Source organism: Vitis vinifera, chromosome 9 (assembly GCF_030704535.1).
Source record: "Vitis vinifera cultivar Pinot Noir 40024 chromosome 9, ASM3070453v1".
Classification (NCBI taxonomy): domain Eukaryota; kingdom Viridiplantae; phylum Streptophyta; class Magnoliopsida; order Vitales; family Vitaceae; genus Vitis; species Vitis vinifera.
Window position 1 is genome coordinate 6916840 of NC_081813.1, and position 14180 is coordinate 6931019.

Sequence of the window (14180 nt, forward strand, 5' to 3'; positions counted from 1 at the left end):
GTTTGGCTAGTTCAAGCCTACTCTCTAGCTATCAGATGCCCACGTCCTTGTCTTATACACTACCAATTTGATTATTTTATTTATGGGGTTGGGTTCAAATGACCAACGACTCCTACTTTGGCCCACATAGGAAGCTCCCATATGTGACCAAACCTAATCTGCTTCCTACAGCAAATTATTTTATCTTGGGTTCTATGGCATTATCTTCTTTTTATGCTCAATCACCCAACCTTTTGAGAAAATCCAAATGGTTCCTTACCCCTTCTGTTTTGGCATATTCTCCTATTCTTTCTTTTTGAATTTTCTTTTCAAGGGCACAGCTCAGCTCTGCTTCCCAGATTGAGAGTGTTCCGTTTCAATCATGGGAAAGAACCAAGAGGAGAAAATAAATAGAAGAGAGAGAGTGAGAGGGAGAGAGAGACAGAGAGACAGAGAGGCAGAGAGAGAGAGAGAGAGATTGAGGGTTCCATGGACGCATAAATTTATGACATTAAATCCATGGTAGGTTATAATGTCAAAGAGGAGTCCTATAGCAGTTACTAAAAGCAAGGACTTGGCTCCTCATGCTTAAATTCAACTAAAGAGCATTTAATCGAAATATTTCGTCTCAGCTATTGAGTTCTTAAATAGGAGTAAGGCGTGCATTCACTTCAATTAGCTTTTTAATATTTTTAATTTTATAAAAGGAAAATTTTTATGATACACTTCTTTAATATCGAGCATTTTGAACATGAATATATGATAACTTTTGATTAATTATTAACCCCATCAATCTAACCTCTAACATGAGGTATTTAATTCGAGCCAAATTCAATGTCATTTTGGTTCATAATATTCTGTAAAAAAAAATGTATATATTTATATCAAATTTTAAATAGTAAATGAGAAAAAAAAATTCAAGATCGTAATAAAAAATAAAAATAAATTTATATATTTAAAAATATATATATTATTATATAAATAATATATATTATAAATATTTTAAATCAAATATTAAAAATAATAACATAATCCGAACCCAATTCAAATTGATATCAACTTGAAAAAAATCTACCTTAAGCTCAATTCGAAAATTGAAAATAATTGCTAAGCCAAACTCATAGTTAGTACTTTCCAATACCATACAAAAACCCTAGTATCCAAACATGTTTTGGAATTTTATTTTTATTTATTTTATATATATATATATATATATGTATATAGATATTTGGTGAATGCAAATAGAAAATGGCCTTGAGCACCAAAAATGATTAACTAAATGACTTGATTGACAACTATGTTTGCCATTTATGAAGAATCAATAAAAGATTGAGTGGCGTTTCCATTCAAATTCTTTAATCTAAGTCGATAAATACCTTTAGTTTTTTTTTCCAACTTGGTTTAATGTTGTGATACGTCATCTATGAATGGTCCATGTCACCTACCAATATCACCACCAAGTGAAATTAAGAGTTTGCAATTTAAAAATAGTTTTTTGTTTTTAAAAATAGAAAATTAGTTTAAAAAATTCCTAATAGTGTTTAACCGTTGTTCTTTAAAACTAATTTTTTAAAACAAACTAAAATAAAGAATAATTTTTAGAGAATAAGTAAATATTATTTTCACTTATTTTTAAAAATAAAAGAAAAATATGAATCAGTTTGACCATATTTTTTGAATTTTTTTAAATTATTTTTTATTCTTTCACTTAAAAATAATTTTTAAAAGTAAGTTTCAGAAAACATAATTAAGCGAGTCTTAATATTTTCACAAAATTAACTACCTATCTGCCCTTCCAAATGAAATATTAATATAAAACAATTTGTTTTGAAAAATATTACAATATTTTTAGGTATTCAAAAATATTTTTGAAAATGGCTAATTTCAAAACAATTTTTATGTTTTGGTTTAAAATTTATTTTTTTAGAAAAAATTATTTTGAAATCAGAATATTATGACCTCTTTTCAAAACCTGATTTTAACTTGCATTTTCATATGACAAAAGTGTCCAACATTTTGTATTTATTTTGTAATGTTGTATTTTTTGTTAATTTTATTTTATAATGTTAAAATAATTAAAGGAAAATTCTAGAAATGAAGAGCCTATTCAAAAATTGTTTTCAAACAATAATTTTTTGCTCTTAAAAATAGAAAATTATTCCATTTTGAAAACTTGTTTTAAGTATTTTTTTTAATAACATATTTTAGTTGTTTTTACTTATTTTTAGGAATTATTTAAAAAAAAATTATTCAAATATGAAACATGATTGATAATAAAATATCACATATAAAAGTTAATTTTAGAAAATATTTGAAACCATAGAAAACACATTAAGAAAATTCCAAGTTTTTATATTTTATTTAAAAAAATTTCATAATACTGTTTTTGAAAACATTTCTACAATGACCTTAAGGGTATGTCCGGTTCACAAAAAATACTATAAAAAAAATAAATAAATAAATAGATCAAAACTAGTTTGAAACTTATCTATCTTCAAATTATCTAATCCTTAAATCCACAAGTCAAAATAATTTAAATAAATTTGAAATAATATATCAAAATAACTTATTAGCTTTACATCTATTTTTTTTTTTCTTTTTTTTTCTTTCTCTTGTATTTTCCTCAAATTTTTCAGGAACCAAACATGGCATAAGTGTCCAAAGATTAATCTTTTACAACCTTGATTAATATTCAAAATAAAAAAGTTGTGAAGAAAACTCAATAATCCAATTGAGAAATATTAAATTTGATTTTTGAGGGTACTTCTCACATTCTTGTTTCCTTTTTAAGAAAAAAAGCCCTTAGAAAATAGAAATTATTTGAGATAAAACTTAAAAGTGAAATAAATGCTAGAGAACAAATTCAACCCAAAAAAGTTGAGAGCAGTGGATGATCCTCAGACACTGAACAAAGGGCCATAGGTTGAATTATTCTATGGAGTACAAGAGTAGTAAAGTCATATTTCAACTACTCCTTTCCACTGACATGTGCCAAGTTGAATCACTAAGTCCCACCACCTTTGTATCATTATTTCAAAACCAATTATCAAAAATAATAATAATTTCATTCATTTTCCTCAATTTTAATTTTAAAATATTATTATTACATCAGCCCTACCTCATATAAGCCATCCATTATTATGGCCAAAAAAGAAAAAAATCAATCCAAATAGTAAATACTCTTGTCGTTACTAAATTAATATAATATTGTGGTATCTGGGAATGAGGAATGAGAATAGGAATAAACATCTCATTCATTTTCTCATATTTTCTCGTATTTGGATAATTCAAGTAAGGATAAGAATGAAATAAAAAATTATTTTAAAGAAAATAAAAATTCGCTTATAAATAGGGTTAGTGGTAGGTGTCTTGATTCCCTAGTGTAACTTATTTTTAGAAACACTTTTCAAAAATTAAAAAAAAAATCAAGAAAATTTTTGGATAAATTATTTTAAAAAATATTTTTTATTTAGATTTTGTAAAAGAAAAAATTGTGAATTCCATTTATACAATATAAACTAACTTTAATTTGAGCCTTATTAAAAATAAAAATAGTTTTATAATTATTAATAAATTAGAAAATAAATAGTTTTTAATAAAATGTGAATATTAGGATTATAATAAAATCATAAATTATATTTTTATAAATATTATAAAAAATATGGATATTAATGTCTTATTAAAGTATAATTGATTTATTTTGTTAACAATAAATAATAATAATTTAAAATTAATAATTGCTAATACTATTTTATTTTAAATGAATTTAAAAAAAACGGAATTTTATTTTTTAAGGTATAAATGAGTCAAAATTTTCATTATATGCATATCTTTGGTACTCAATTAACGACATGATATTCTAAATTTTTTTATTTAATCTTTAATTAATTAATCAGTTTTTAAATTTCAAATTATTCTTAAAAACTAGAGATTCATTAAGGAATTTAAAGTATGAATTATTTTTAAAAATTATTAAATGTCTTACTTTGCTTTTAAAAATTGTTTCTCAAAAATAATAATCAAATAGTGGTTTAATTTTTTAAAACAAATTTGTTTTTAAATCACACACCAAAATAGTTTTTTTTAACTAAGCACAATGTGAGAGTTTTTTTAAAAATAAAAATAAATATTCTAACATTGAAATAAAACCAAATAATCATTTTAACGTTTCATTCCTAAATACATCCAAATACAAGAATTGAAATTACTAAATTCATTCTTATTCAAGAAAAAATGTGAATAAAAAGGAATCTTATATACCAAAAATACGTCAAATGTAATTAAATTATTTATATAAAATAATTAAAATAAAAATAATATATAGAAATTAATTTATTGAATTTTTATAATTTTTAGTCAAATTTTCTAATAAACATAGGGTAAAGAAATAAAGGGAGGAGGAGACCCACTAAGAGTCCATGAAAAATAAAGAATCTTATGATGTATATTTGATATTATCAAATATAATATAATATATACCATGTCATATGGAGTATAGTTGTAAAAACAAAAATAAAAAAATGATGTGGATTTGAAATGAGAGAGAGAGAGAGAGAGGGAGAGAACAGGGAGTGAGGGAGAGAGAGAAGAGAGAGAGAGAGAGAGAGAGAGAGAGAGAGAGAGAGAGGGGCTCAATAAAGAAAGAAGACTTGAAATATACGCAGCGAAAATCTCTTCCCCCGTGGTGTTTGGGGGTTGCTTCCTTTTACCAAAAACCTTAACTCCACTCCTTTTGCTCATCACCTAGATTCTAGCTTCGGTTTCTTGCCTTCTGTTTGTTTCCCGAGAAAAGTTTTTATTCCTCACGCCTTCTCCCGACAAAATGGCCTTCTGCTCTATGTTTTGCTGCGGAAAGGGTTCTGATGGGTACGCTTTTGCTGAATCTATTTCAGTTACAGCTGATCGGCTTCTTCTACTTTAGTTTTTTTTTTTTTTTTGTTGGTGCTTTTTTGGAAGTTTTGATTTGTGGTGGACTGTTCTGTTTGGTTTCCGAGAAAATGCAGGTAGAGGAACGAATTTTGAAATGGTTTGGAGTTACTTTATTGTAATAGGACTTATTTGAGTTGATTTTTTGTTTGTTTGTTTGTTTGTTTGTTTTGTACGAGAAGATAGGGTTTCCGTTTTTATTCTTCTTTCTTGTCTTCCGATTCCTCAGCAACCTAACGGTGTGTTTTTCTGGAGAATTTTTAATTGAACGGATTTTTGTGTTTGGTTGCTGAGAAAACAGAAGCAAACAGAGGAAAGGGAATTTGAAGATTTATATTTCTTGCAATTTAGTTGACTCAGAGTGAACCAACTGAATTAGGACTTGATTGTGCTTATACTTTCCTTTCCTAAAGGAAAAACAAGCTTTTTAGTCTTCAATTTTTTTTTCATTTCTGTTCTTCAAACTTTTCAGCAACCAAACAGTGCATTATTGTTTTTTTCCAATTTTTGTTTGAATGTTAGTTTGACGTGTAGAAGACTCGATTGTACAGGAAAGAGCAAGGGAAGAAGGAAGTGACATGGAGGATATTTTCTTTGAAGGAATTACATGCTGCCACAAACAATTTTAATTATGATAACAAGCTTGGAGAAGGGGGGTTTGGCAGTGTTTACTGGGGGCAGCTGTGGGATGGATCCCAAGTAATGTTTTAATAAATCTTCAGTTTTTTATATTTTAATTTGATTTATTGTTGATGTTTCTATTAATTTAGTTATCAGTTTGATTATTGATGAAACAAAATAGTTTTTATTCTGAAACGGTAAATAAAGCTTTAATTGTTAAATCTCAATAATCTACTCGGAATTGTTTAAATTTAGGGAACAGTGTAAAATCTGGTATCTGTATGGCTAGTTTCAATTAATATGATTTTTTTTTTTGATAGGTAGTTTCAATTAATATGATAGTGTGGTTGGTTTTAGATGTGACAGCATGATTTGGATTGATGTTTAACTTAAGTTGAATAATGGGGCAGAAAAAAAGTAGGTAGACACATCTATTAGTTTCAGGGCTAGTACAATTGATGATATACTTGATATAAGAATGTGATATTAGAACATTAAATCCAGTGCAAGCAGAAACGCTAACTGATACTGGGTGGATCTATTTGTCCAAGCCACTCAACCGTATCTCCAAGATGTTGATCAGAGTATGATGTCCGGCTTCTCTTCATGAAAGTACTGAAGAAAGTACACCACTATGGGTGACACTTTATTTACTTATGATTATGTTTAGGATGAGATACTTTGATTTGAAAATTTTTGGATAGGTATTTCTTTTTAAAAGAGCAGATATTTTGTGAGCAAGGACTGTTTTAGTAGTTTTAAGACGAATTACTGTAAGTTTATTCTGAAATGCATTTATGTCATTAGTAATGCTTGTACAAGGTTTACAGCATGGTGTAAAATGGATGAAGAATTGTATTAATATATTTGTTTCTATTGAGAATTCGTATCGCATGACTCTTAGCTTGTCTAGTGTTTGTTGTTTTAGTTCCCATGTGTTGTACTCCTTTCAATAGGTTCCTATAATATATCTTTCTAGTTTTCTTTTATAGAAAAAAAAAATAATAAGGCTACTTCTGGACACCACACGAGAAATATTCATGTGATTTGAAAAGGTTGTTGATTGAACTGGAGATTCATCTAGGCAATATTCTTCTAAATAGACAACGCATTTTTTTTGTGGAAACCTCAAAATGTGTGAAAGGACCTCTATAAGATAGGCATAACATGGGATAAGAGTGTGGATGTGTCTGTCATGTCCGTTTTTTGACAGACACTCAAAATGATTATCCAAGAAAGGAACACCAGGAATTTATTCCCAGTTCAGCTACACTGGTAGTTGATTAGGTTAGCTACTTATCCATCCCTTAATGTTTATAAGTATTCTAAAATGAATGGGACACCAGTGTATGATACTATATACTGCCTAGAAACTTCACTTTACCCTAGAGCAGTGATGATGATGATGATGCTTTTTTAGAGGGACACTTTTGAAAAAGAATTTCAATAGTACAAGTTATGAATGGGACACTCTAAAATTGTAGCAATACTGCTACACCCAACAATTGCATTGCATCTGAGTCCCTTTAACATTGGATGAGATAACATTCCATGACCTTGTCAAATATTGCACTGAAACAAATACATCCAAATACATGAGTTGGTATGGGTATTTTGAGTTCAGGCTTCATACTCAGGATCCTTTTATTTTTTGCTTAATTAATTAATTTACTTATTTTTAAGTTTTTGGGTTCACCTACAGATCATTCATAATAAAAATAGGAATGAGGGTTTGAAAGATGAGTTATATGGACCTCTTTTTTTTCTTTTAGTAATTTATATTTCTCATTAGACATGATTTCCGTCATCCCACCCCTGTGCACATCCTACTATTTGCCTAATGTAAGTTTGGTGGCATGAGGCTCATACCCAGATTAACTGTGTAGTAGGCAAGGTGTTTTCTTAAAATCTTAGACTAGTCATTAATCAAATATTCCAGTGAGAAGAGATGATTTTTTCATGTTTGACTGCAGGAGGAAAGATTGTATTATTTGACGTTCTAGTACTTTAGAGGGGCTTCTGATAGAAACCTATGTGGTTAACCTCATGGAAGAAAATATCGCAATATGTTGGCGATATATTGCGTATCGGAGGGTATGGATACGATATTTTGTGGAGAAATATCGTTTTGGCGAAATTTCGGGAGAAATGGTAAAAAATCAGCGATACATCGGCGGTATTTCCCGATACATGGGCGATACGGCGATAAATCACCAATTTTTCGCGATATATCGAACAGTCAACGCGGGGGTCAACGTGCTATAGTGCAACTACAGTGCTCCCCCGCTATAGTGCTGCTATAGTGCACCCTCAAAAATGTCTTTTTTTTCTTGCTATTGAAGGGACTCGAACCCCAAACAAAAGGTTTGGGGTTCAACTCATCTTACCACTGAGGCAAGTTTGCCCTTGTTAAATGTAATGCACTAAAAATATATATTCAAAGTCATCATATAAAGAAAATTTAAAAGAATATTTTATAGAGCAAATTAATTATAATTATTTTATAATTAAATACAAAAATTTCTTTTAATTGATTACCAAAAATATAAAAATTATCATAATAATTTTCTTCATAATGTTTTTAATATCATTAATAAATTAATTAAATATTAGAAAATTGTACATATATCATAATTTATTTTATATCATTTAATACAATTTAATGAAATAAATCATAATTTTAATATTAATATATATTTTAAAATTAGACATATTATAATCAAATATCATAATATTATTATGAAATAATATTTGATGTAATTTAATAATAAATATACACTTATAAAATTCATATTTTTATCGATGCATGCGATATTATTATCAAATATGATAAATCATATTATACATATATCAAATTCTTTAATAAATTAACTTTAAAATATCTATTATACTTCTAATTACATTTTTATGAAGTTTTTTCTTATATTTTTATAAATTTTGATCAATTTTACGTCTATCAATATTTTTTTCCAAAATATCCGCCGATATATCTGATATATCCATAAAATCGAAGTACTGATATATCCGTAATTTCCGATATTTTTATCCTTGGTTAACCTATCTCTAGATGTGATTTGGAGTATGATTTAGTTGTTTTCTGTGCAAATGTCTAGTTCTCTATTTGGTATTACATATATCAAAGCTAACATCCCTGATGATTAATCGGAAGAACAAGTGGAGAAAGGAGGGATATGTCCCATCTTTTGTTTGCTGATGACATGCTAATCTTTTGCGAGGCCAACAGTGATCAATTGAGATATTTGAGTTAAGTGTTTATGTGGTTTGAAACGCTTTCTAGGTTAAAGTGAATATGAATAAAAGCAAGGTTATTCCTTTAGGGGGAGTAGAGACTTTGGAGGATGTTGCTTCGATGATGGGGTGTAGAATAGGGAAGTTACCTACTTCTTATTTGGGTCTTCCTTTGGGTGCCTCTTTTAAATCTCCCAGGGTGTGAGATGTAGTGGAAGAGAGATTTAGAAAAAAATTAATAATGTGGAAGAGACAATATATCTCCCTAAGGGAGGGAGGCTTACTATGATCAAAATCACCTTATCAAGTCTTCTGATTTATTTCGTTTCTCCTTTTAATATTCCTAGAAAGGTGTGTTTAAAACTCGAAAAGATCCAAAGGGATTTTTTATGAGGCGGTGATGCCCTAGAGAAAAGGCCTCATTTGGTGAATTGGAACTTGGTTTGTGCAGATAAGAAGGGGAGAGGCCTAGGAATTCATAGTCTTGTAACCCTAAACAAAGCCTTGCTCGGAAAGTGGAGTTAGAGATTTATTGAAGAGGGGGAGCCCCTTTGGAAACAAATCATCATCAAGAAGTTTGGAGTAGAGGAAGGAGAGCGGTGAGGAGTGAGAGGAGGCTATGGTGTGGGGGTGTGGAAAGCCATCATAAATGAATAGGAGGGCATAAGATGTAGATCCCGTTTTATAGTAGAGAATGGGAGAAGGGTTAAGTTTGGAAAGACTTGTGGTGCGAGGACCAAACCTTGAAAGAAACTTTCCCTAACTTATTTCTTTTGGCAATGAATAAAGACAGTGGGGTGTCAAACGCATGAGAGGGGGCATTGGGTAGTTGGAGCCCTCGCTTTTCAAGACATCTTAATAATTGGGAGATGGGAGAAGTGGAGGACATTTTGAGCTAGAGAGGAAGTAAGGATGATAAATTTTCAGTTAGATCCCTTTATTGCTCATACATGAGGGCTTCTAGAGATCTTTTTCTATGGAGTATTATTTGGAGGTCTTGGGCTCCCGTGAGGGTGAGTTTTTTTGCTTTGGAAGCATCTTGGAGCAGAATTTTAACTCTTGACTAGCTGAAAAGGAGGGGATGGAATATCCTGAATAGGTGCTATTTGTACAAAGAAGAGGAGGAAACCACTGACCACCTACTCTTGTTTTGTGGCAAGGCTTAGATTGTTGTCAACCTTGATCTACTCCCTTTTCAGTGTGGAGTGGGTTATGCATTCCTCGATTAGAAGGACTCTATTAGGTTGACATGGTTTTTTTGTTGGTAAAAAAAGGGAGAATGCATGGAGGGTTGCCCTCTTATGTTTGATGTGGACTTTATGAAAGGAAAGGAATGAAAGAGTCTTCAATGACATCAAGCGGTCCAACCAAGCAATCAAATCTTTTTTCATGTATACTTCTGTGAATTTGGTTAGGGTGTATATAGAGGATCACACTTTGTCTATGATTGATTTTATAGATTGGTTATTCGTCAAATAAGGGTAAGCCTTTTTTTGTCTCCTTATTGCCTAGCTTTTTTGGGTGTTGTTTGAATACTTTGTGTACTGTTTTCACCACTTTTAGGCGTTTCTAATGCAATCCCTTTTATTACCTAAAAAAAAAACCATTCCTAGTGATAGTTGAAGACTCAAAACATGATTGGCTATGCACATGACAACTAATTGAGACCAAAATACCACAGACTGAGATAACATCATAGCCCAATGACCAGGCTACATATATTGTGAATTCTAATCTTTATCATAAATTATAAATTATTTATTTATTTATCTATTTCATTTTGATTGGTAGAACTCTCTCTCTCTCTCTCTCTCTCTCTCTCTCTCTCAGTACTCATTGGGACCAGAACCTAAAACCTCCCACAGCCCCGCCCCAACCCATTGCAACTTGAGCTTGGCCTCAAGGGCCATAAATTGTAAATTTTTAAGAACAGTGATCAAGTGGTAGCACCATCCTGATTCCTGATGGGTCTGAAGTTTGATTAACAAATCATTATAAATGTTTATGGCACTTCATGATTTAAATGACCTAAAAGCATGCCATCAAAACCTAACTCAACTCAATATACAAGTAATTATTGTACAAATAGAGAGCCAATAGTGGTTGTTCCAAACTGACAGTGAACTTGTTTTGAGATTGGAAGATTAACTCTTCATGATACACAATGTAATCATGTTATTGGTGGAATCTGATTAAATTGTTGATTATTGCACACTACCTACAAAGTCCACCAGTCATTCAGAGAGTCAACCAGAATTTGTTACAGAAAAGGTGAAAGTTAATTGAGAATTGTCTTTAATTTTCATTTCACAAAATGGATATCAGAATGCTGCCTCAATCTGCAACAATTTTGAGAAATCAGGTCATATTCTATACATAAGAATGTTTACTTGTAAGATTCTGGCTGATGGTTTGTTTTACTCAATTTTTCTGTCATCTGCTATGGTCTGCAATGAATTAAAAGAAGAAAATCACTCTTCTTATAATCTGTGCACCATAATCACTTCAACTTGATAAAAAAAAAAAGGTTCCTTTGTTTAATTTTATTTTTTATTTTTTATTTTTTTCCCCTTAAAACATTTATGGTGTCAACCTCAGAATGAGAAGAATAATCTGTAGCATTTTTATATCCCAGTTTTGCTTCCTAACCTACCCTTTGGAAGACCAAAAGTGACAGGAAGCAGAGCTACTGGAAATTACTTAAAGTGGGATTCCTTTTGCACGATAATTTTAGTGTTTTCTTTTTCTTTCCCTTGTTCATCATAAAATCAAACTGAGCCTAAAAGAGATTGAAGGTGAAAGTTGGCCTTCAAGGTGGGGTTTGTCTGTGGTGAGGGTTGGTGCACACACAAAATGCTTGTTTGGTTTAATGATAACACAATATTGGGGTACTATACAGGGGGCTAAAAACCCTAAAAAAGGTATCTGAGAATGCTTTTTCCAAGTCTGATTCTGGCTTTGCAATTTATTCTCTCTCTACTTGTCTACCACGCTAAATAATGTAAATTAAGGGTGTTGTTTACACTTTGTCTTTATTTGCCCACCATAGGCTGCTGCTCGGTGATTCCCCCCCCTTCTTTTGTATAAATCCATCTCCTTGAAGGTTAGCCTTCAAGTTAGCATTTGTCTATGGTGAGGGAAAGTAGACCCCAAATGATGTTTTGGCACAAAATTAAGACTGTAAACTGGAATGCCGAGCTCCAGCAGAGGGTTAAAATGCCCTCCAAATACATTTCACTCTTGAGTATGCTTTTCCTAAATCCTGTTTTTGCTTTACAATATTTCCTACCCACTAAACCATACCTAGCAGAAGATTGTGGTTTAAATCTCATCTTGATTTTCCTGCTCTAGAACTAACTGGTTGGAGATTCTTTTCTTGTGAGTTGGTGCAGCTAAAACAAAAGTGAAGTAGAACCTTGTAGTTGAAAATGGCTGAGTGGTTCTGAATTGCCTTCTCAAAGATTTTACTGAGCTTGCCCCCCTACCCCAAAATGGTGCCTGTCTAGTCTTATGAGATTAGGGCAAACAGTTGGCCTTGTATAGATAAGAGTGACCTGGCTGCTGCAATGGGATTATTCTCCTTGTGCTTTTTAATCCCTTCTCACTTTAGTGGTTGATATCTTATGTCATGTACATGGAAGGTTTACTCACAGAGAATTCTCTGAAAAGCCACCTAGAAGCTGCTCTTTCAATGAATTATGCAAAAAATGAGGATTTAGCATATTGTAAATGAACAAAGAATATATATGTAAACTAGTGAGCATTAGTGGTAATGCCTCCTTGCAAACACACCCCCAAATATTGTCCCTGGGACTACTTGAGCCTCTCACAATATTTTACTAGTTGGATTTTTCTAGTAAGCTATAGCCATCTCCTAACTTGGTAATCCATGCATATAAATAGTTACAATATTCCATTTTCTTCTTAAAGCTAATATCACCATAGTTTTTCTTCTCTACTACTTAGATACCACTTGTCTTTCCCATAGACTGGATTCCATTTACTGAAGAGATATATCTGCAGATTGCTATTAAAAGGTTGAAGGTCTGGAGCAACAAAGCAGACATGGAATTTGCTGTTGAAGTTGAGATATTGGCACGGGTTCGGCACAAGAATCTTTTGAGTTTACGTGGCTATTGTGCTGAGGGGCAAGAGCGTCTAATAGTGTATGACTACATGCCAAATTTGAGTTTACTCTCTCATCTTCATGGCCAGCACTCAGCAGAATGCCACCTTGATTGGAACCGACGGATGAATATTGCAATTGGGTCTGCTGAGGGGATTGTGTAAGTATTGAACTCAACTCCCCTCTCTATCTTTATCTTGCTGCTGTAGTAACCTCTTATGTCTTTGCTCCAGTTATCTTCACCACCATGCAACTCCACATATAATCCACAGAGACATTAAAGCGAGCAATGTATTGCTAGATTCAGAATTCCAGGCTCAGGTTGCTGATTTTGGATTTGCCAAGCTAATCCCTGATGGTGCAACACATGTGACCACAAGAGTTAAGGGTACCCTTGGATACCTTGCTCCTGAGTATGCCATGTTTGGCAAGGCATCAGAGAGTTGTGATGTTTACAGCTTTGGCATTCTCTTGCTAGAGCTTGTTAGTGGCAAGAGACCCATCGAGAAAATGAGTTCAACAATGAAGCGCACAATCACTGATTGGGCTCTTCCATTGGCATGTGAGAAGAAGTTCAATGATCTGGCAGACCCAAAGCTGAATGGCAAGTTTGTGGAGGAAGAGCTAAAAAGAGTCGTCTTGGTTGCACTTGTCTCTGCTGACAGTAAGCCCGAGAAAAGACCAACAATGCTAGAAGTCCTTGAGCTACTTAAGGGAAATTCAAAAGAGAAGTTGGCTGATCTAGAAAATAATGATTTGTTCAAGGGCCCTCAGACTGGAGGTTATACTGATGGGGGTACGGGGCCTGAAGCAAGCCCAGACATCATCTCAGAAGAGAACGATACAAACGAAGAATTAAAAGAGATAAAACCTGATCCAGGAAATCCTCACCCTCATGGTAGCTGAGGCGCCTAATTGTGAATAGACAGGATAGTATTTTTGGACTTTTACTTAGGGCAAGGGGGAGGTCTGCTGAGAATATTGGAAGGTGGCATGGTTTGCAGGTGGTTTTGAAATTCCTGTGTGTTATTGGTGTTGTATTTTGCCTTCATTTTCATTTTCATTGTACTCCGTATATGAAAGACATCAACTCTTCCTAGTGTTTATTGGCTTGTTCTTCAATTTCTTTGTTTAGGTTTACTAAAAAGGAGTAAAATTGGTGAACCAGGCAACTTATGATGAAACATATGGTTTTAGTGTGTTCTTCAAGGATGTAAACCTTTTAAATTAAGGCTCTACACTTTGTTGGGTAATGGCAAATTGGCAAATATTGTGCATG

General features: G+C 32.0%; 1 protein-coding gene across 1 annotated transcript; it reads left to right on the plus strand.

The window, feature by feature from the left end:
• The first annotated feature begins 4479 nt into the window (after nt 1–4479).
• On the plus strand, nt 4480–14023 carry LOC100252460 (PTI1-like tyrosine-protein kinase At3g15890). Its single transcript, XM_002265567.5, has 4 exons — nt 4480–4845; nt 5457–5604; nt 12799–13061; nt 13135–14023. Exons 1-4 carry the CDS (start codon nt 4802–4804, stop codon nt 13805–13807), a joined length of 1128 nt encoding a protein of 375 aa, XP_002265603.1. The 5' UTR covers nt 4480–4801; the 3' UTR covers nt 13808–14023.
• Nucleotides 14024–14180: the final 157 nt, after the last annotated feature.